The sequence below is a fragment of the Cibotium barometz genome, chromosome 44 (assembly GCF_041138505.1).
Source record: "Cibotium barometz isolate CiBa-2024 chromosome 44, ASM4113850v1, whole genome shotgun sequence".
NCBI classification, from domain to species: Eukaryota; Viridiplantae; Streptophyta; class Polypodiopsida; order Cyatheales; family Cibotiaceae; genus Cibotium; species Cibotium barometz.
The window spans coordinates 26,895,854-26,917,798 of record NC_141089.1 but is presented as its reverse complement, the minus strand read 5'-3'; the positions used below and the strand labels follow the sequence as shown (position 1 = coordinate 26,917,798).

The window sequence follows — 21,945 nt, the reverse complement described above, 5'->3', positions numbered from 1 at the left end:
TAAGTTATAGTACATAGTACACTTAGTACATTAAAAGTACTAAGTGCACTATGTGTACTAGTGCAATATACATGTGTGATAGGGGAGTCACACACTCAATGCTTGAGTTGACTTATCCCCACAACTCTCTCTCTCTCTCTCCTTCTCTCTGTGTTTGTCTCTCACATGAATAACCCTAACTAATTCTCCCATTCAAAGCCACCTGCATGGACTGTTCGGGGGATTTGGAAGAAGTTGATCCACACCCTGCGAGGACAGTATGACCGCATCCGGGGCGACTCGGATGAGGCGATCTTGCGGCACCAAGCCTTTCACACCACTTGGCGCAGCGGCCCCTTCTATACCCTACACGCGGGTACCCCCCGCCGCTGGCACTACAGGCCACCTGTTTCGCTTTTCCCCCCTCCTATTGTATGATATAGCCTCTCAGTTCTTTGTACTGATATTTGTACCTTTTTGCACCTAGGGAGAGTCTCCCTAGCTACCTTGATTGGATCTCTGCTCTGCCTTCTTATGAGCAGGAGAGGGTTTTTGTAGCCCAACGGGCGTTTTTTATATAACTAATGAAAGGGTCTTTTCTCGGGAAAGAAAAAAGTGTTATGTCCACGATCAGTAAGGTAAGTGGAAATCGTATTTGCCTTTAGTTCAAGCTGTTTTGAATGTTTCCTTTTCTTCAACTATTAGTAGGACTCCATATGAAGCAGCGTTTGGAATACCATTCCACTCGCTATTGACCAGAACCTCGCCTTCAGTGCCTGAAGGCGAGCAGAATGACGGAGTCTTACCAGGAGATTTTGGAGTCAGTGAACGACAGGTTGGCTAAAGCACAAGAGTTCTATACTCGACATGCCACCAACAAAGACCGAAGGGATGTGAAGTTCTCAGAAGGAGATTTGGTTTATCTTCCGATCATGAAACAGAGACTAAAACGGAGCATGCCCCCGGCCGAAGACAAAGACGGTCCCTCACGAAGTTTCAAAACCGAGGGACCCACAAAGCGGTATGGCTGTTCTTCAACGACTATCTGGCTTCATTGACAGACTATTTGGAGGCTATGCAGCTTCTGTCAAGTTAAGCAGAAGGGGATGTCACATGCATCCCGCACTTGGATGCCACGTAGACATATCTGAACAAGGAGGTGCAAGACCTGGAGTGGAAACTGGTCCCATGTGAGCCCAGTCCGGGACAAGTCAGCCAGGGTTCCACTCTATGCGTCCAAGGTCAGGTGCGCATTGTCCTACACATGCAACAGTGCCAGTCCATACTATGAGTCTCCCTCTGGAATGATGTCAAGTGATTTGAGTATTTGGTCTGTGACCGGGTGCCAGACATCTGTAGAAGCATGTAGGATTGCATGTAGAGAAGCAGTCAGCCCATAGGGCTACCCTAGGGCAGAGCCTAGAGCTCTTATTGTGGGCATGGGGGAGGTGTAGAACCAGGGGCCAGAAGGGCCCCAGGCTTTGCCCACCAGCCTTGTCTTGGGCTGGAAGGGCTGTCGGCCAGACCTAAGGCACCTAGACAGGCAGCCGACAAGAGACAAGGGACTGCCCAGCCAGTCGGCTGAGTGTGGGGCAGTCCCAGATTACATGCGCTGACTGCCCAGCAGTCCAGTCATAAGCGCATAACAGCCAGCCGGGTCTTTAGGTGTGAAACAATGGAAAATATAGCATTAAATGCTATTTCAGCAGGTCGTGAGCTTTTCTTCGGCCAGCCGACCTCAGTATGCTCGCCGACCAGGGCTAGAAGAGGGTATAAAAAGCCCAGCCATGAATTCAATTAGGCATCTCATAATTCACAAGGGATTGCTGCATTCCAAGGGCCAGGACAGCCAAGGGGAAAGCTTCAATCAAGGTGAAAAGTGCAGGTCAAGATTCTGTCTTTATTTTCTGATTTACATCATTCTAATAAAGCAAATACACCACTCCTGGTGGGGGACCTACAGAGGGTATTTTGGACCCAATATTGTGTCCTCTTCTCCCTCTCTCTCTATATATATATATATACATTCTGCACATCTACTTCTATAATGTGTGTGTTATTCATCGTGAAAGATTGCTGAATTCTGAGCATTGAAGTTACCGATTCGACCACGAAGCTTCCGCATGTTACACGAGGAGATGCTCCACCCAACACCTTCAGATCTGAGAGATCTTCCAGAGATACATGAGAGATACATGAGTACCTATGGAGGAGTGCCCCTCCACAGGCAGTGGATGTGGAAAGCCTCTATACATTCATAGATGTCTTGAGGACCCACGTGGATCCCCTCACATTGTATCATTGTAGTATTGTACTGGTGGCACATACAGGGCTGTTGTTTCTTCTCTCAGCTCTAGTTGGGTTTTGTTTATCTTTTTCTTTCCCATGATTTTGTCAATTCATAGACACATTGTAACATATTTGGTCTCATAGACCCTCTGGTCTTCTAAAGACATTGATAGTACTTTCTTTCTTTCTTCCATCACAGAGGCCAGATATTCTCTCAGCCATCAGATCCGTGTTGGCTGAGGAGGCATCCTTATTAGTTGATCATGGCTAGTTTCTCTCCTTCAGGGTCACATACTGACATCCCATCTGTATACACTAGTCGTTTTTCCTTCTCTCTCAGTAACTTTTTCCATGGCTCACTATATCCATGATATCATTCTACAAAGCTTCTGACAGTGTAGCTCCGGCATGCAACCTATATCATCCATAAGCACATCATGACATCCAAGAATAAATTAAATTATATAAACGTTTCGTAAAGTTCAAAATAAAGGTTATAGTCTGAGAGACTACCTTCCCAAATAAAGATAACTTTTGAGAAAAATTCGAGCAAGAATTGAAGAGAACAGTGGCTGAAGAGGAATGTATAGGGCCACTAGTGCAGGTCCCAAAACCTTGTTAGACCAGGTCAAAAGTCCAAAATTGACAGCTGAAGCTACAAAGCCCTGTTGACATTATGCCCAGTTTCAAAAGTAGCCAAGACTAGTGCTCATGACCAGAAACGCCTGAATACAAAGCATTGAAGGTATACATACCGCATAAAGAACTGAGAGGAACTCAGATCGAGTCAAAACCCAGTCAACCCAGAAACGCCTGAATACAAAGCATTGAAGATATACATACCGCATAAAGAACTGAGAGGAACTCAGATCGAGTCAAAACCCAGTCAACCCAGTCATTTGCACCAAAGAATCCGGATATAGCCATGAATGCTGCAGCAAACAAATACGAGTAAGCCGTCACAGACAGACCTGCAGGGTATCTTGCCAGCAAGGGCGCCTGCAAACACAAACTAAAAATTACAACCCTTCATGTAGAGACATGCTTTGACTCTTGACGGGGCATTCGTTGTCACATTGATAGTATTACATTATTTATGTACTGACCTGAAATGCAAGGTACAAGGCCATGCAGAAGCAATTGCCTATAAGACATAAGACACCAATGTGCCAGGTGTCTAATCCGAGATCCAGTAACCCCTGGGCAAGCCAGCCTACTGGCTCCAAAAACGGCTCACCCAAAACAGCACCTTGCATGTGCATATGGAGAAAACCATCACCCCATATTACTGGGCCCTTGTATACAGCCATCAAGATGGCCCCAAGGACACACACGACAGTACCCCCGATCTTTGCCATGCCCGACCACCCATTCCAGTCAATGTGCTCTGTCCTGTTTGATCAAACCAAAAGACTTCATTTCACAACACAAACGTATGCAAAGTTTATGTTCTTGAGAAGGTTTGCAAAAGCATTAGTGATTTGACTCGTTTGCAAAATAATACCAACCCCATACAGGCAGCCAGTATGAATGTGAAGACAGGGATCCCTGGCTGCAGAGCAGCCGCATAAGCTGGGGAGGTGAAGGTGAGCCCAGTTAGAAAGAGCAGCTGATTCGCAAAAATCCTGAGCAAGTTTAGTTGTCAGAAAAAACTTCACATCAAGCCTATGGAAAAAAAAAATGTGTTCAGAAAAACTGTGTACCTACCCTGTGAAACCTAAAAAAATAAAAGAAAAGAGAACTTCACGAGTGAGTGGCGGACGAATCCTCCTGCAAACACAAAAAAAAAACATGAAAAAAATGAGTAATATCTCATCCAAATGTTTAGAACTGATGAAATTTGGCTAGCTAAAGCTCTTCTTAGCTTTTTATTTTTGTAGCTCTCAGTGCAAAACAGAGTACTTGCATCTTAAAGTTTCTATGTAGAGTCCACCATTGTGCAGCCTATTGGTGAAGGTTTTTGCCTCCCAGGCCTGTGAAGCTGGATTTTGATACCCACCGGTCTACACCCAGGAACACACAATAACCACCCCAAAAAAAAGGTTTCTAGATCAATTTTTGTTAAAAGGATCAAGAACATAAACACCCATGAGAGCCCAGATCTTATGCACAAGTTAGTTAAAATAGCAAGTTGATCAAATTATCAACAAGCCAAGATGTGCAGATCACATCAGGCAGGCATAATTGTCTAAATATCTCAACATAATGAAAAAGGAAACCTCCAAAGCATTTTAACAATGCAAAAAATGAAATCGAAAATAATTTTTTTGATGCCATGTCATAGGGTTGGATGCATTCCATAGACATGCACACAGGCATGAGCAGGAAGGTCAAAGCTGATGAATGAGAAAGATTGTCGGGCATCTCAATCCTATGGCCCAGCCGTGCGGTGTACTCAGAGAAGGGGGTGCCTGGAGCCTCCTCTCTGGCAAAGGGATCCTGCCATGTCCACTGTTCTAGGCCCCACTGAAGGTGTGTGAGCGGGCAGCCTTCCCATAACCATAGCTGCCAAAATCCCTCTCTGGCAACCTTGGCCGGTGGAGGGTCGATGTGCGAGCCATGCTCATGGAAACCAATCACCCGTACTCTCTGCAGAGAACATCTGTTAAGATCCTCGGAAGGGGGCTCCTCTCCTCTGACAAGTCACAAGTCTACCATGAGGTCTGATAGAATAAGTGGAGGCCTGACCTCTCGTCCACACCATGGACTACTAAAGGTATGTCATGTCTCATGAATACTCCCAGCCATTGTGGGGAAGGAGGGTCCGCGATTGGGGTGAGCCACTCTGGAATCAATGTCAAGGCTAAGTCTGTCCTTGCCTCATATCCCAACAAGGCTCCTCGTCTGGGCGTCTAGGGGAAGCTGTCAGAAAAGTAACCAATCTCCAAGTGACTCTGTTGGGCCCATGCTCAGAGCTGTTAGAATTTGTGCATCTCTGTGTTTTGAGGCTTTACCATTTATCTGGTATTTTACTGGATTTTCTCCTATTTATTTGTCCACGGCCAATCGGCCAGCCCTAGAGGCAGTCGGCCAGTTCCCTATTGCACTATATAAGGAGTTATTCACTCATTCATCCACTTCCCTTACACATAGTTCAATGCTCAATTGCTGGCTATTGCCATTGTAAAGCTTTACTGCTGTTATAAAAGGTGATCTTGTCCAACTCTCTCAATCTCCTTTGCACTCTCTCATATGTTTTCTGTTTATGCTTCTATAACTCGCGGCGGCGGTGCCCGAGGGACTAGGGCCTTTGACACACTTGTTGATACCATCAATGCATATTAAAACATTTAAACATGGCCACAGCCTTAACACATATCCATCATCACTTTGCATAAAATATAAAGCTGGACAAAACATCCACAAATGCTGAAAATGGATCTTACACATGTGACACCACATAGAGGCCGGAATGGGCCGACCCCCCCCTTGGAGTATTTTATTACCCAAGGAGAATAATATCATGTACAAGCTTTGAGGGCCTTGCTCTCCCCACGGGAGATGCCGGATTATCCATATACAAATGCCATAACACAGCCCAACACAAGGCAACTGAGCCGGAACATAGGCTGTAGAAATGCCGAGCCAACAATATAATCCATATACCTCCGTGTGGGTACTGATTCTTTCCCAAAAACCACGGTTCTTCATGCAATAGAGCTGGTACAGCAAGTACAACTCTCCATTCAGCCGGTACAACAGGTACAATGGCTGGTACAGCCGATACAGTGGTTGCTACAGCAGGTACAGTAAGTACAAATGCTGGTACAACAGGTACAATGGCTGGTACAGCAAGTATAGTGGCTGGTACTGTCAGAATATGCAGCGGAGATGATGACCAAATCTGGGAATACAAGAGCAAAAACGCAGGCAGAAAAACAGCACAAGAGAGAGACAGATGTAGGCGTGTAACTCTGCTCTATATACACAAGAAGATCCCGAGATATGATACAAATAAGGCATGGGGGCTGGGGTCCTATATATACCCCCCTAGAGGGCAATCGGCCAGCATCAGGAGTGCCCACGACTGATAAAAAAGACCCACGACTGCATAAATGCAGTCGGCCAGCAAAACAGGTGCCCACGACTGATCAAATCCAGTCGGCCAGCAGCCCTGAGGCCCACGACTGATGTAGATCCAGTCGGCCAGCAATAGGGTGCTCCTGGCATCACCTGGCAGCCCTCCCAAGCCTCAGAAAAATGGGAAAAAATAGGGGAAAAATACGGAGAGTGGGGAAAAATGGGAAAACACCTCATAAGGGCGGGCACACCCACAACAAAGGCCCTGGTGTATAAAACTGGACAGGAGATGACTTCTAACACCCCCTCTCAGCTCCTGGCTGTGTAACCAACCACTGGGAGCTGGGGTGCCGCCTGAGCAAATCCTGAGAGAGCGACTTCGTGAAGAGGTCCACCGTACTGTTCTCCGTCGAACAGAACTCCAGCAAGATGTCATCAGCAACAATCTGTTCACGAACAAAGTGCCTCTGGATGACCATGGGTTCCTCTAATGGAAGCCCAAACCTGCAATGCAACCTCCTCCTGCTCCGTAAAACTGCTCCTGGGCCATAAGTAGATCTCCTCGTGTCCGGATCTCCTCCCCAAACCGAGTCACTCCAACCGTGGAGTCGGACTCCATCCAACAATCCCCCTCCTGTGTACAAGAGTCCATGATCCTTCGCATGTCGCAGAAACCACAGGAAACGCAATCCTGCCTCCCAAAGAGACATCTGCAAACCAAGAGCTCAACTGCCTCATCAGGAAGCTCCCGTCCAATCTGGTGTCCATTAACCAGATCAATGAACCATACAGCTTCTGAGTCACAGAGACATCACACTGCTCACAAGGATCAACACCTGTTACGGTGCACAAACAAGTCCTGGAAACCTTCTGAAGACCACACAAGGCCTTCTGAAACTTGTCAACCACCCCCTCTGAATCCGGAACCACAAAGCCTGGAGAAACCACCTCCTTCTGCAAGTAAGCACCTGCCACCTGCCTGGCTTTTCGAAAGGTCCCCGTGGAAAGAACATCCTCAACTACTGGAAGTTCTATGTCCCGAACACGACGAGACATCAGAGCATAAGTGACCTGTTCAGCTTCCTCTGACTCACGAACACAAGAACTACCAACATCAGTACTGGAAAGTTCTTGCCAACTGCTGCCGTCTACTAGCAAGCTATCCACCATTTGGTCTCGGAAAGCCTGTACCTGGAGCGTATCCACACCTAAGTAGCCATTACCAGACTGCCACTCATCACAATCCTGAGGACCTGGGAGAGAGAGTGCTGAAAGCCTGTAGACTCCATTCTCCACTCCACCTTCCCAAACCACTTGGCCTGTTGCTTTGTCCCGGAGAGCAACAAAATGCTCATCAAACTCCACCCGTACACCAGTCTTGCAAACCTGATGCACTGACAACAGATGAAAACCAAGTGCCGGAACATACAACACCTGGGAGGAATGCTTCCCCCCTCTGCCATCGGGAACTATCTCCATCCTGCCCTCACTGTGAACTAGGATAGTGGACGTATCCCCAGTAAGAATATGACCAGAAATCCTGCAGAGATCCTGTAAACCGGAACGGGAAGGAGTCATGTGCCTGGAAGCACCACTATCGAGAATCCACTCCCGAGTATCCGTTGCAGAGAGTCCTCCAATCTCCTCCCTGCCTGAAGAAAATGAAGCATCGGTGTCCATCACCTCCAGGTGCACAAAAGCTGGAGTCTTCATGATTGCTGCAGAGGAGTCTTCACCCTTCTCGGTCTTCCGCTTGGGACACTGCCTCCAGTAGTGGCCTTTCTCGCCACAATCATTACAGGTCCTCTCTGCCTTCAGTTTCTCGCGGTCAGCGTCAGACTTCTTCTCAGAAGACTTCTCCGATGAAGCCTTCCCTTTGCCCGAGTTACGGCCTTTCGACCGTTGGCCAGTTAAGGCCTCCGAACCTCCACCCTGAGGAGGGTTCGTGAATCGTTCCTCCTGGTCCAGGACCATGGGCACAAGCTCCTCCGACGTGATGGTGCTGAGCCTGCCACTGGTAATCAAAGACGAGTAGAATGCTGAGTAGGAAGAGGGCAAATGTGACAGCAACGTGATGGCCATGTCCTCTGACGATATCTCCTTCCCAGCCTGAAGAACTTCCTGCTGAAGAGCCTGCAGCTTGTTAATATGCTCCCGCATCGTCGACGACTTTGCAGGGCTCATAACCCGCATCTGTACTTCCAAGGAAATCCTCTTCATGGGCGATACCCTGTTGTAAAGTGAGGCCGAATGCTGCCATATACCTCTGGCCAGCGTCATGTGCTTTACATGATTGATTACTTGTGGTGTGCAGTTGGGGAAAATAAACGAACGGACCCTGGCGTTGACGCGATCCCACATCTGCGTCTGGGCCTCCCGGTCCTTTCGGGTTGACGGTAACTCCCCTTTCTCTACTTCCGGCCGTGGAACACCAACAACGACGAAATCGGCGAGATCGTAGGACTCCAGAACGGATTCCATCATCACCTTCCATATGCCGTAGTTGCTCCCGTCCAACTAACGGTCCACCGGGAACGTGGGGAGTGTCGGGATCTTCACATGTCTCTCGGCCATCTCAAACAGATCTGCCATAGCGGGGATGTACTCTGAAAAGGGTGGGTGGGTGGGAACAAAGAAGAACTAAAACCTGCAAGTGGCTGTCCAGCAATTCAGCCCGCCTTCCTCTTGCTTCTCCTCTTCCCGATCAGCCCAAAACAGTCCACCAATCAGCCACAAAACAGTCCCCCTCTTGCTCACACAAATCCCAAGACCTATCTAGAGCCTAGGGCTCTGATACCATGTCAGAATATGCAGCGGAGATGATGACCAAATCTGGGAATACAAGAGCAAAAACGCAGGCAGAAAAACAGCACAAGAGAGAGACAGATGTAGGCGTGTAACTCTGCTCTATATACACAAGAAGATCCCGAGATATGATACAAATAAGGCATGGGGGCTGGGGTCCTATATATACCCCCCTAGAGGGCAGTCGGCCAGCATCAGGAGTGCCCACGACTGATAAAAAAGACCCACGACTGCATAAATGCAGTCGGCCAGCAAAACAGGTGCCCACGACTGATCAAATCCAGTCGGCCAGCAGCCCTGAGGCCCACGACTGATGTAGATCCAGTCGGCCAGCAATAGGGTGCTCCTGGCATCACCTGGCAGCCCTCCCAAGCCTCAGAAATATGGGAAAAAATAGGGGAAAAATACGGAGAGTGGGGAAAAATGGGAAAACACCTCATAAGGACGGGCACACCCACAACAAAGGCCCTGGTGTATAAAACTAGACAGGAGATGACTTCTAACAGGTACAGCCGGTACGGTGGCTGGTACAGCAAGTACAGCAAGTACAATGGCTGGTACAGCAAGTACATTGGCTGGTACAGCCGGTACGGTGGCTGGTACAGCAGGTACAGTGAAACTGATCCCGTCAAGTGGGAAAGATTCCGTTGGACACCCACACGCTTAATAGCACAACTTTAAAACCACAAATTTGAAATGGACAACTTAAAACAACTTGAAATTTAAATGAAATGAAATGGAAAGATGGACACCAGCACTGGGGCCGGAACGGGCCGACCCCCCCCCCTCAATATATGATATATTTATTGGGAGTATTTAATAAATACAATGCTCCATGGGTTCCAAGAACCAGATAATGTCCATGTATATATGAAAACAGTACCAAACAAATAAGCTCGAATTTCGATGTAGAAGCTCGAAGCAGAACGACCACTAGTGTGGTCCAATCGCTACGGTCCTGTGCTTTCACTGGACTCCGCGGAGAGCGCCTCACTGGTGTTCCGAGACCACGCACAAACAGGCGCTCTCGTACTAACGCCTGGCTCTCCCGATCTCAGCACCTTTGGACCGAGGTTCGCCAATATAGCTTGGACAACCCGGCACCGAACGGGTGTTGGCCGAGCGGAATGAATCCCTTATCAGATTTAAACATAAAATACTTTATTGAAATCTGAAATTCACTTACTTGTAGATGGTTGATAGAAAAATCCAATACCCATGGTGTTTGTGCAGAAGATGAAACCACCCAAGAGATGTGAAGTCTTCTTGTAGCCACCAATGGAAAAAGAGTACAACCTCGTGCAAATAGGCAATAGAAAAATTGCCTTGGGAGAAGTAGAGTCTTGCTGCAGGAACACAGCCACCCGTTGTATGGGAGAAGGTGGCTCAGCCTCAAGAAGCGTGGAAAAAAAACCAATATAGAGTGGCCTGGCTGAAGATGAACGCTCTGACTGCAAAGGGGTAGTGTAGGTGCCTGCAGTGGAGAGAGGTAACCTGCTGGAAGAGATGCGCAGGAAAGCACACAGGCGCCTGCAAAAACAGCTCAGTCTGCTGGCGGCAGTTTACTAGGGGTACCACACGGCTTGCTGGTCCAGGAGGAATCGCCGGCAGCAGTATAGCCTGTAAGAACAAGAAACGGCTGACTGCAGCCAGCCTGTATCGCCTGTAGCACAGGGAGAAGAGCAGCCGCCTGTAATGCAGTTGGCAGCCAGCCGCCTGGGGAGAGTAGTCGCCTGCTGAAAGAATAACAGCTTGTGCCACTTGTATGAGAAGGCTCACAGCCGCCAGCAAGGTTGCGTAAGCGATCGCTGGTTCTTGCTCTTCACGAAGATGGTGGAAACGTACGCTAGTGGTATCCACGATGGAGAAAGCCTTTTTTTATAAAATTTAAAGTGTAGTTAACTTTGGTGATACCCACGCATGCATGTGGGGGGACTAGTGGGGGTAGGTGACCATGCCCACCCCCACACTCACTTAAAAGTGGGGCTCCCCACCTTGGCCCCTATAAGTGGGTGCCCAAAGGGGGTGCCCACTTTTAAATAAATGTGAACACCTAACCTTATAAAATAAAAGGTTAGAATTTGAAACATTAAAACAACATGTACCATATACTTACCACCTGTTCACATGCACTGAAACTCGTCAAAATACAGAGCAGACTTCACGACTCACTGGCAGGCGTCCCCGCTCAGTAAGTAACACGTCAAACAGGCAAACACACAAATACATGTCATGCGAAAACAGTTTCAAACATGCAAAATATGTGTGCATGTGCAAATAGTAACATGGACATATCTCCCGTTCATGGAACAAGTACAAAATATTTGTCGGCACAAAACTGGCACGACATAAAACATAAAAACCTGGTCTTCCTATGGAGTGACAGTCCCATAGGTAAGACACAGTTCCAGGCACGAGTTTCCCTATGGTGTGACAGTCCCATAGGCAAAACACGGCACGAATACTGGCTCTTCCATGGCGTGACAGTCCCATGGGTCGAACACAGTCCAGGTCATACACGGGTGGCACTGGTCTGGCTCCAGTCCATACGACACCATCCTGCTAACACACGGGTGGCACCAGTCTGGCTCCCGTCCATGTCAGCAAAATACTGGCCTCTTCACACGAGACACTGGCCTGGCCTCAAGTGAACGAGACGCAAAAACTGGAGATGGGCCAAATGGTCGGCCAATTGGTGACATCCCCCCGGGCTTCTAAAGAGTTGACCTCAACTGAAAAGCCTCAAGATATGCCTGCAACAATTGCGGATAATCTGCAAAATAATCCTCATTTACCCACTTGGCATCAATAGGCAAATAATTCTTAAACTTCACAAGGTATCTCCTGGAAAGCTTTCCTGCAGGTAGCTTTCTCTCCTTGTGAAAAACAATCTGTTCTGGCTAGAGGATCTCCTCAAGCTCTTCAATCTCTGGCGGATCTTCTGTGACAGGCTCATCAGGATCTGGCCCCACATATTTCCGAAATAGACTCACATGAAAAGCATTGTGAATCTTCCAATGACTAGGTAAAGCAAGTCTGTAGGACACTTCATTGATCTTGTGAATCACCTTGAAGGGTCCATAATAGCGAGGAGAAAGCTTAGGATATGATCCTTCTCGTCCTGGCCTCTTCCGAAGCCTAGCCTTCTCAAATTTCAGCAATACCCAATCACCTTCTTTGACTTCCATGTCCCTTCTATGCTTGTTAGCAGCCATTTTATGCTTATCCTGAGATCTTGCAATGGCTGTCCGCACCTGACCCATAGTAACCTGGACCGGCAGAAACGGTCGATTCGGACCGGGTTGGAAACGGTGTTTCCGAGTTTCCGCGAGGTCGGAAACGGCAAGAAACGGAGTTTCTTTTGAATTTATTTTAGACATGTAAAAAACATGCATAGAGACATTCTATTAAATAAACTTATGTCAAGAGATGCAAAAAACATGCATAAAGACCTCAAACAAGACACATCAAAGACTCAAGTGGACATTAGAATCATAACACTTAACAGAATGTAGATAATGGACATGTATGATGTCGCGGCAAATTCATGTGAACCATAAAAAACTGAAGGCTGAAGGCTGAAGCATACATAGCGAGCTGCAAATTGTGATCATAATACATCATACATATCAGCAATGATCATCAAACTTGGGAGTCAGAGGTGCCCACTGTGGCACTGCCAATTTTCAAAATTAAATGGTTCAAAAACTACAAAATAACCGACATGCCGGCTGCCAAAAAAAAATGTACGGAAACGGCGTTTCCGCCGGCCTCCGTTTCCGGAAACGGCCGAACCGTTTCCAAAGGGCGGAAACGCCGTTTCCGGTTACTATGACCTGACCAAAGGCAACATCCAAGTCACGAACATATTCATCAGCTGCAAAAATCTCATCCTTAGTACGAAGGATGGGTGGCAATACCACTCTGCCATAAATAATCTCAAACGGAGCCTTTCCTGTGGAAGCATGGATCGTATTGTTGTAGGCAAACTCAACAAGTGGAAGATACTTCTCCCATGCAGTCTTTTGATCTGCCACATAACATTTCAATAAATCCAACACAGCTGAATTTGCAGCTTCACTTTGGCCATCCGTTTGGGGATGATAAGCTGATGAAAACTCAAGCTTAGTACCCATATTATCAAACAAAGCCCTCCAAAATAGGCTTGTAGTCCTGGGATCTCTATCCCCAACAATGGATTTAGGCATACCATGATGCTTGAAAATATTAGCAAGAAAAAGCTTTACCATATGATCAGCTTTAATGGTTTTCTTGACGGGCAAGAAGTGAGCTTGCTTGCTAAACCTGTCCACAATAGTCCAAATAGCATCATTCCCATGCTGGGATCTAGGCAAATCCATAATAAAATCCATCGTGATACTTTCCCAAGGTTGCGAGGGAATAGGCAATGGCTGTCACATGCACTCTGCACTCAGTGCATGGTGACAAGATGGCTCATCATCAGAAGTGCAGCAGTTGTACAGTTGTAGAACCCAATAAGATGATATTTGTCGTACGCCGTGACCCCATTGTACATCCTCATTCCAGGATAAGTCAGGCACGAGCTACGTAGGTCATTCCTCAGCCTTAGTGGGTCAGTCAGTCAGTCAAGTCCCTTAACCCACTTGGAGAGAATCATTCATGCATGTAGAGTCAATAGAAGCCTTAGGGTTTGCATCAGAAAGCACTCTGCATCTTGCATAATATGCATACATATGCATGTGCATCATTTAGAACATCCCCAAAGCCTTAGGGAATTTACTGGGATTTATCTGGTATTTTTTCCATATTTATTAGTATTTATTTATCATTATTTGCATTATTGGGCATTTATAAATATTAACTTTATTAAATGACCAACCTCCAGTTAGTATAAATAGGCTTGCCTAGAGCCTCTTTTCCTCATTCAGTCTTCATTGTGCTAAGAGCTCTCCTCTCTCTTGCTTTCAGCCCAAGACTAATCCAGCCCTAGAGCCCATAAGCTTTCTTCTCCAGCCCCTTGAGAACCATAGCTTCAGTCCAGCCCTAGGCGCCTGCTATCAGCCTCCAATCAGCCTGTTTTCAGCAACAAAGCAGCCCTGATTCAGTCCCTTACAGTCCCCCAGATTCAGCCCACAGTTCATCATAGTTTAACGCCAGCAAATCAGCCTTCATATCTGCGTTTTGGTGCAGCCGTACAGCAGTCCATCTGCGTTTTGCTCCAGCCGTACAGCAGCAGCCCTGCAGTCCTCTGTTGCTTATGCGTTTCAGTCCACAGCCCTCTCCAGACACCTGCGTTTCTGTCCACAGCAGATTCCAGCCCTGAAGCAACAGTCTACAGCAGTTTCCAGCCCTGAAACTGTTGTTTGCATCAGTGTCCAGCATTCTGTGCATCATCAACACATTCAGCAGTCATCTGGTGAAGGTAACTCAGCATTCATATGTGTTTTCAGCATTCTAAAGGTGTGTAGAACAGTCCACCTTCTTCTTCTTTGAGCCTCAGGTGTGCAGCCCTTCCTCATGCCCTTGGGAAGAGTGCATAGGCTCGAGATCAAGTCATTGAGGTGTTTCTACAGCAGTGTACAGATCAGCCGCTCTCCGATCCTCCGAGATCTTGCGTTTGGCTTATCTACAGTCCAAAGTCATTCTCTCTAAAGTAATAAAGCAAATACTATCTCGTTATCGGGATAGGGGGCCCTTCAGTGGGTAATGGAAAGCTCAAACTTCACTCCATGCCACATGCATGCAAGTGGGACCTTGGTAGAGAGACAAGAGAGGGGAGAGGAGAGAAGAAGCTAGATCATCACCATCCCTACAAGCATACACAACCATAATCAAACATGCAAGAATCAACAACACAAGCATGAATCCACAAACTCAAGAGAGTGAGAGAGAGAGAGGTGATTGCTAAACTCACGAAACTCAGGATACAGAAGACGGTGTGAGCATATTGTGTGACAGGATCAACCAATACAAAGATTTCCGCTGCATATCACATTGGTATCAGATTCAGATAGTCCACACACACCGTATCCTAGCGTGGGGGCATCCTCGGATGGTTAGATTGCGTTCCGGCACGACCACCGACTTCAGCATCATGTCTACATGAGAGTACTCATCAGCCGGAAGACGTCTCCCCCGAAGGAGACCTTGCTCTTCCGCCTACAGCAGACACCATAGCTCTTCTAAGAGCTCAAAACCAGCTACTCATGGAGCGTCTCCAACTCTTGGAGGCAGCAGCAGCACGTCCTTCTACACCTCCAGCAGCACCCGACTACATCTCCCTCTTCTTTCAGATGGAACAACAAAGGAGAGAGGACGAGGCCCGAAGGAGAAGAGAAAAAGAAGAAAGACAAGACTATGAGGAAGCCCAACGCAAGATCGACGAAGACCGGTGTCAGGCTGAACTCGTCGCTCGGGAACACCAACGTGAGCTTGATCGAGAACGTATGTTACTCGAACACCAACGGAAAAAGGAGGCCATACACTTGAGGTATCAGCAGCTCTCCTCAGTCTCCCCAGTCATATGTGTCACCAGCCAGCATCCCGCAGCAGCTTCAACCACCATCATTCGCAGTCAACCGAATTTCAGCAAGTATGATGGTAAGTGTGATCATTCTTCAGTTAATCAATTTGTTCATCAATTTAATGCTCATTTTCCATTAGCTAAGATCACAGACCCACAAGACAAAGTCCACTTAGCGGCTCCCCATCTCACTGGTGAGGCAGTCACTTGGTGGCAGCATTGGTCTAGTATTCATACAGACCAGGCCACAGGTGTCACAGCCTTTGACTAGGACATCTTTGTCCATGACCTGAAGACCAGATTTCTCCCGCCCCAGTACATGACCGGTCTGAAAGACGAGTTCTATGGACTCAGACAAAACGGTTCCCCGGTGCTTCAGTTTTCCGGTAAGGTTATTACTTTAGCACAGCAGTTAGGGTTATCTGAGCAGGCCAAGATGGAGCAATTCATTCGTGGATTGGACTCCAACATTCGGTTCACAGTTCGTAACTTTGAACCAAGTACATATGACCGGGCTTTGACTCTCGCTCAGAATGAAGAAATGAAGCTCAACGGGGGCAAGCCCAAGCAGGCATCTCAGTCCAGTACCAAACCCCAGCAGCAGCAATCCGCTGCACAAACAGGGAAAGGTAACGCATCTTCTAAAGATGCTAAGAAGGACAGCAGTAATAGCTCCAGTTCAGGGGGTAAGAAGGATAAAGAACCTAAGAAAACCCCTGATGAAAAGGCTAAAGCAGGCATTACTGGAGGTTATCTTCCTCCAGAGGAGCAAAAGAAGTACCAGTCAAAAAATAGATGTTTTTTCTGTCATATTATAGGGCATGGTAAGAAGGATTGCCACAAATGGCAAGCGACACAAGCTGCCAAAGCTCCTTCTGCCACAGTTGCCACAGCCTCCCCAGCTCCTCCAGCCCCGCCTACTACCTCAAATGCAGTTCAACTTTTACCTTCCATGCATCCTATGCCATCCGTGGTATTTGATGGGTGAGAGCGATGCTGCTCAGAAGAGCCTTATCCGAGCTTATGACTCTGCCCAGGGCCGACAGTTTGTAGTCCTTTTCGATATGGGTAGTTTTGAAGACGCCATCTCTCCCCAGTTGGCTAATAAATTGAACTACACTTTAGTCCCATATCATCTGGATGTGGACGGGTTTACACCTGGTCTTCGCACCCACATTCCCAGAAGGCACAGCAGTTTGCCTTTGAAGTTCAGAAGGCCTCATTTCTACGAGATTTCATCGTCTCCCCTCTATTAGGGTGTGACATGATCTTAGGAATTCAATGGTTCCATCAGTATGAGCCTATTCCCAATTGGGGGCAGGACACTTTTACTATTTGTAAAGGTTTTCCTGAGCCTGTCATGATTCGGGGGGATAGAAGCATTCTTGGCATCCCATTGATTTCGCATCTCCAGGCCCGACGAGCTATCCGCAAGGGAGCAGAAGGAGCACTCCTTTATGTTCATGCTCAAAGAGCCCCTCCCTCATTAGTAGCATCCATTACATCTTCAGTCCCTCAGTTAGCAGACCTCCTATCCAGACACTAGGACATTATGCTTAGGGACGATCTCCCACCCAGTCTCCCACCCTCTCGCCTTGAGGACCATCACATTGATTTGGTCCCTGGATCAGACCCTCCTAGCAGGTTTCCCTATCGTCTTTCCAAGACTTTAGAGGGCGAGTTGGAAAAGCAGTTATCTGAGCTTCTCCGAGCCGGATTCATTCGGCCTTCTTCCTCCCCATTTGCTGCACCTATCCTATTTGTCCAAAAGAAGGACAAGTCTGCACGCCTTTGTGTAGACTACAGGGCATTAAACAAACTCACTATCAAGAATAAGTTTCCTATGCCCAAGATAGAGTACATTTTGGAGCGTTTAGACGGTGCTAAGTTTTTCACTAAGATCGACCTCAAGAGTGGTTACCATCAGGTCCGCATTTTTGAAGCTGACATTCCAAAAACAGCTTTCACGACAGAGCGTGGTCACTACGAGTTCGTAGTCATGCCTTTTGGGCTTACAAATGCACCAGCAACGTTCAATAAGATGATGTCTAGGATTTTCGCAGTCCACATTGGGAAGTGTGTTTTCATATTTCTTGATGACATACTAGTCTTCTCAGCCACTGCGGAGCAGCATGAGAAAGATGTGGCGAAAGTCTTGCAACTTTTGCGAGATAATCAGCTCTACATAAACGCCAAAAAGTCTATCTTTGGTGTTAAGGAAGTTCAGTATTTGGGCTACATCATCGGTTCCGATGGGATTAGACTCGACCCCTCAAAGGTTCAAGAGATCTTAGATTGGGATATTCCTAAGACCGCCCAAGAAATCCGTTCATTCGTAGGTCTTTGTCAGGCCTATAGCACACATGTCCATCAGTTTTCCAACCTTGCAGCACCTCTTACCGACTTGCTCAAGGGGGTGAAGACTCGCAAGCAGAAAGTCTCAGTTACAGGTAAGGCACTTGATGCATTCCGTGCACTCCAGAAAGCTGCCTCAAAAGCACCTGTATTAAAGTTAGCATCATGGGACGAACCTTTCGAGGTCATCACCGATGCCAGCAATGTAGCCATAGGTGCAGTCCTCCAGCAAGACAATAGACCTGTGGCATATTACAGCAGAAAGTTGAATGTCGCCGAAAAGAATTATTCGGTATATGACAAAGAGCTTTTGGGTGTGATCACAGCGCTCAAACATTGGAAGCCTTTTCTTTATGGACAGGCTTTCACAGTGAAAACAGACCACCAAGCACTTAAGTGGCTTCAGACTATGCCAAGTGCCCAGTGGAGTGATCGACAGGCCAGGTGGAGTCAAATCTTCCAACAGTTTGGAGGTATGATTGAATACATCCCTGGTAAGCATAACCCAGTAGCAGATGCTCTCAGTCGAAAGTCCAGCATCCAGGCAGTCCAAGAAGCTACCATTCTCGAAATCACGGGGAAGGACTTGGATAGTATGAAAGACCAATATGTCGACTCCCCTGAGTTTGGTACTCAGTATAGTTTGGCCCTCACTTCTGAGCCTGGCCACTATTCAGTACAGAACGGTTGGTTATTCTACAAGAACCGTCTCTGTGTTACTCGAGAAAAGCGTTCCGCTCTTCTCCATGATGCCCATCGAGAATGGTATCTCCATCTTTAGAGGCTAATAAAACCACGGAAGCATTTTCCGAGATCATTGAGTCAGTCAAGGACCGCTTGACCAAAGCTCAGGAAGCATATAGCAGACAGGCAAATAAATCTAGACGAGATGTCCACTTCAAGGAAGGGGATTGGGTCTATTTGCGTATCATGAAGCAGAGATTGAAACAAGTGGGCAAACGTTGTCCCAAGCTTTCGTTCCGTAGTTTTGGCCCTTTTCCAATAGTTAAGAAGATAAGTGATGTCTCAATGAAGTTAAAGTTGCCTGCCAGTTGGACAATGCATGATGTTTTCCATGTTTCTTGGCTAAAACCATATGTTGGTCTAGAAGTGTTTGATGTTTCAGATGAACAGCAGCCAGACGTGGTAGACGAGGCAGAAGTGATTGAGCCTGAGCAGATCCTTCTTCATCGATGGAAGCATGGTTCCGGTCGATGAATTCGTCAGTTCTATACGAAGTTCCGAGATCGAGGCACCCACGAAGCCGTATGGCTCGACGAGGAGTTCTTCCAGGAGTACCCCCAGTTATTGGCGGACTACTTGGAAGCCATGAACCTGCCGCCAAGCTAATCAGGAGGGAATGTCACATGCACTCTGCACTCAGTGCATGGTGACAAGATGGCTCATCATCAGAAGTGCAGCAGTTGTACAGTTGTAGAACCCAATAGGATGATATTTGTCGTACGCCGTGACCCCATTGTACATCCTCGGTCCAGGATAAGTCATGCACGAGCTACGTAGGTCATTCCTCAGCCTTAGTGGGTCAGTCAGTCAGTCAAGTCCCTTAACCCACTTGGAGAGAATCATTCATGCATGTAGAGTTAATAGAAGCCTTAGGGTTTGCATCAGAAAGCACTCTGCATCTTGCATAATATGCATACATATGCCTGTGCATCATTTAGAACATCCCCAAAGCCTTAGGGAATTTACTGGGATTTATCTGGTATTTTTCCCATATTTATTAGTATTTATTTATCATTATTTGCATTATTGGGCATTTATAAATATTAACTTTATTAAATGACCAACCTCCAGTTAGTATAAATAGGCTTGCCTAGAGCCTCTTTTCCTCATTCAGTCTTCATTGTGCTAAGAGCTCTCCTCTCTCTTGCTTTCAGCCCAAGACTAATCCAGCCCTAGAGCCCATAAGCTTTCTTCTCCAGCCCCTTGAGAACCATAGCTTCAGTCCAGCCCTAGGCGCCTGCTATCAGCCTCCAATCAGCCTGTTTTCAGCACCAAAGCAGCCCTGATTCAGTCCCTTACAGTCCCCCAGATTCAGCCCACAGTTCATCATAGTTTAACGCCAGCAAATCAGCCTTCATATCTGCGTTTTGGTGCAGCCGTACAGCAGTCCATCTGCGTTTTGCTCCAGCCGTACAGGAGCGGCCCTGCAGTCCTCTGTTGCTCATGCGTTTCAGTCCACAGCCCTCTCCAGACACCTGCGTTTCTGTCCACAGCAGATTCCAGCCCTGAAGCAACAGTCTACAGCAGTTTCCAGCCCTGAAACTGTTGTTTGCATCAGTGTCCAGCATTCTGTGCATCATCAACACATTCAGCAGTCATCTGGTGAAGGTAACTCAGCATTCATATGTGTTTTCAGCATTCTAACAGTGTGTAGAACAGTCCACCTTCTTCTTCTTTGAGCCTCAAGTGTGCAGCCCTTCCTCATGCCCTTGGGAAGAGTGCATAGGCTCGAGATCAAGTCATTGAGGTGTTTCTACAGCAGTGTACAGATCAGCCGCTCTCCGATCCTCCGAGATCTTGCGTTTGGCTTATCTACAGTCCAAAGTCATTCTCTCTGAAGTAATAAAGCAAATACTATCTCGTTATCGGGATAGGGGGCCCTTCAGTGGGTAATTCGGAACCCCATCTGGTGTACAGTTCTCATATCTCTCTCTCATCTCTTTAAAGTTTGAAGTAATGAAATGGATTGCTAAACTCACGAAACTCAGGATACAGAAGACGGTGTGAGCATATTGTGTGACAGGATCAACCAATACAAAGACTTCCGCTGCATATCACAATGGCTAAAGCAAACCTGGAGGCTTTTGCCTATTAAATTTCACCTTTTAGCAAGTGATACATGCACGCACATAAGCCTCAATATCTTTACGCATGCTTGGCCAAAAGAAATACCTCTGAATCATGCGAGTAGTAGGCATAATACCTCTATGACCAGCATAAGGTGGAGCGTGACATTCGTCCATAACCTTTGGACGCAATTCCTTCACCACACATAGGCAATTATCCTTCATGAGATAACCCTCGTTGATAACATAAGAGGCATGTGAATGACCAGCCATCAAATCAGTCCATATATGGCAAAAATCAGCATCCAAATGATACAAATCTCTCATAGCAGATAGATCTCCATGAGAGGCCACTGAGACTGCAGCAACATAAGGCCTCCTAGATAGTGCATCAGCCACTACATTTTTCTTTCTTGGAGTATGCACAATCTGAAAATGAAACATGGAAAGAAAGTTTGCCATTCTCATCTGCTTCTCTGAAAGCTTAGTTTGAGATAGAAAGTATCTTAAGCTTTGATGATCTGTCTTGACTACAAATTCAACCCCAAGAAGGTAATGTTTCCAAATCTTTAAGGCGTGAATTACAGCCAAGAGCTCTTTCTCATAGATATCCATATGAAGCTCAGCATCATGCAAACGACGGCTCTCGTATGCAACTGCATGCTCTTCTTGATTTAGGACAGCTCCTATGCAATCACCACAAGCATCACATTCAACCACGAATGACTTGTGCAAGTCAGGAACAATCAATACTGGACCACATATGATCGCATGCTTGAGCTGCAAGAAAGCATCCTGTTCCTTTGAAGTCCATTTGAAAGCAGTTTTCTTCTTTGTGAGATCATGTAGAGGAGTGGCAATCATAGCAAAATGCCTTATGAAACGCCTGTAATACGAACATAATCCCAGAAAACTACGTACTTGATGTACGTTTTGCAATTCGGGCCAATTCCGAATAGTCTCTATCTTTGCAGGATCCATTGTAACTCCATCTTTGGATACAATATGTCCCAGATAATGAATCTCTGAAAGGAAAAACTCACTTTTCTTGGCATTGACGAAAAGTTTATGCTTCCGCAACTCTTCGAACACTGTGACCAAATGAGTTCTGTGTTCCTGCTCATTCTTGGAGAAAACCAAGATATCATCAAAGAAGACTCCTGTAAACTTGCGATGGGGTCG

The 21,945-nt window shown here is 46.8% G+C and overlaps 1 protein-coding gene across 10 annotated transcripts in view; it reads right to left on the bottom strand.

Moving 5' to 3' along the window:
* The window catches only part of LOC147613136 (WAT1-related protein At4g19185-like), a 70,683-nt gene that overhangs the window by 27,090 nt on the left and 21,648 nt on the right, over positions 1-21,945 (bottom strand). For all 10 annotated transcript variants that reach the window (XR_015263365.1, XR_015263366.1, XR_015263367.1 and 7 more), the window contains exons 2-6: positions 3,976-4,038; positions 3,777-3,893; positions 3,375-3,660; positions 3,112-3,267; positions 2,782-2,933 (exon numbers count right to left, since the gene is read on the bottom strand). Coding sequence is in view for 6 of the 10 variants with exons in the window: in XM_086782417.1 (XP_086638543.1) it covers positions 2,782-2,933; positions 3,112-3,267; positions 3,375-3,660; positions 3,777-3,893; positions 3,976-4,038 (774 nt within the window). In the remaining 4 variants the exon portion in view is untranslated. The remainder of the gene's footprint in view (positions 1-2,781; positions 2,934-3,111; positions 3,268-3,374; positions 3,661-3,776; positions 3,894-3,975; positions 4,039-21,945) is intronic.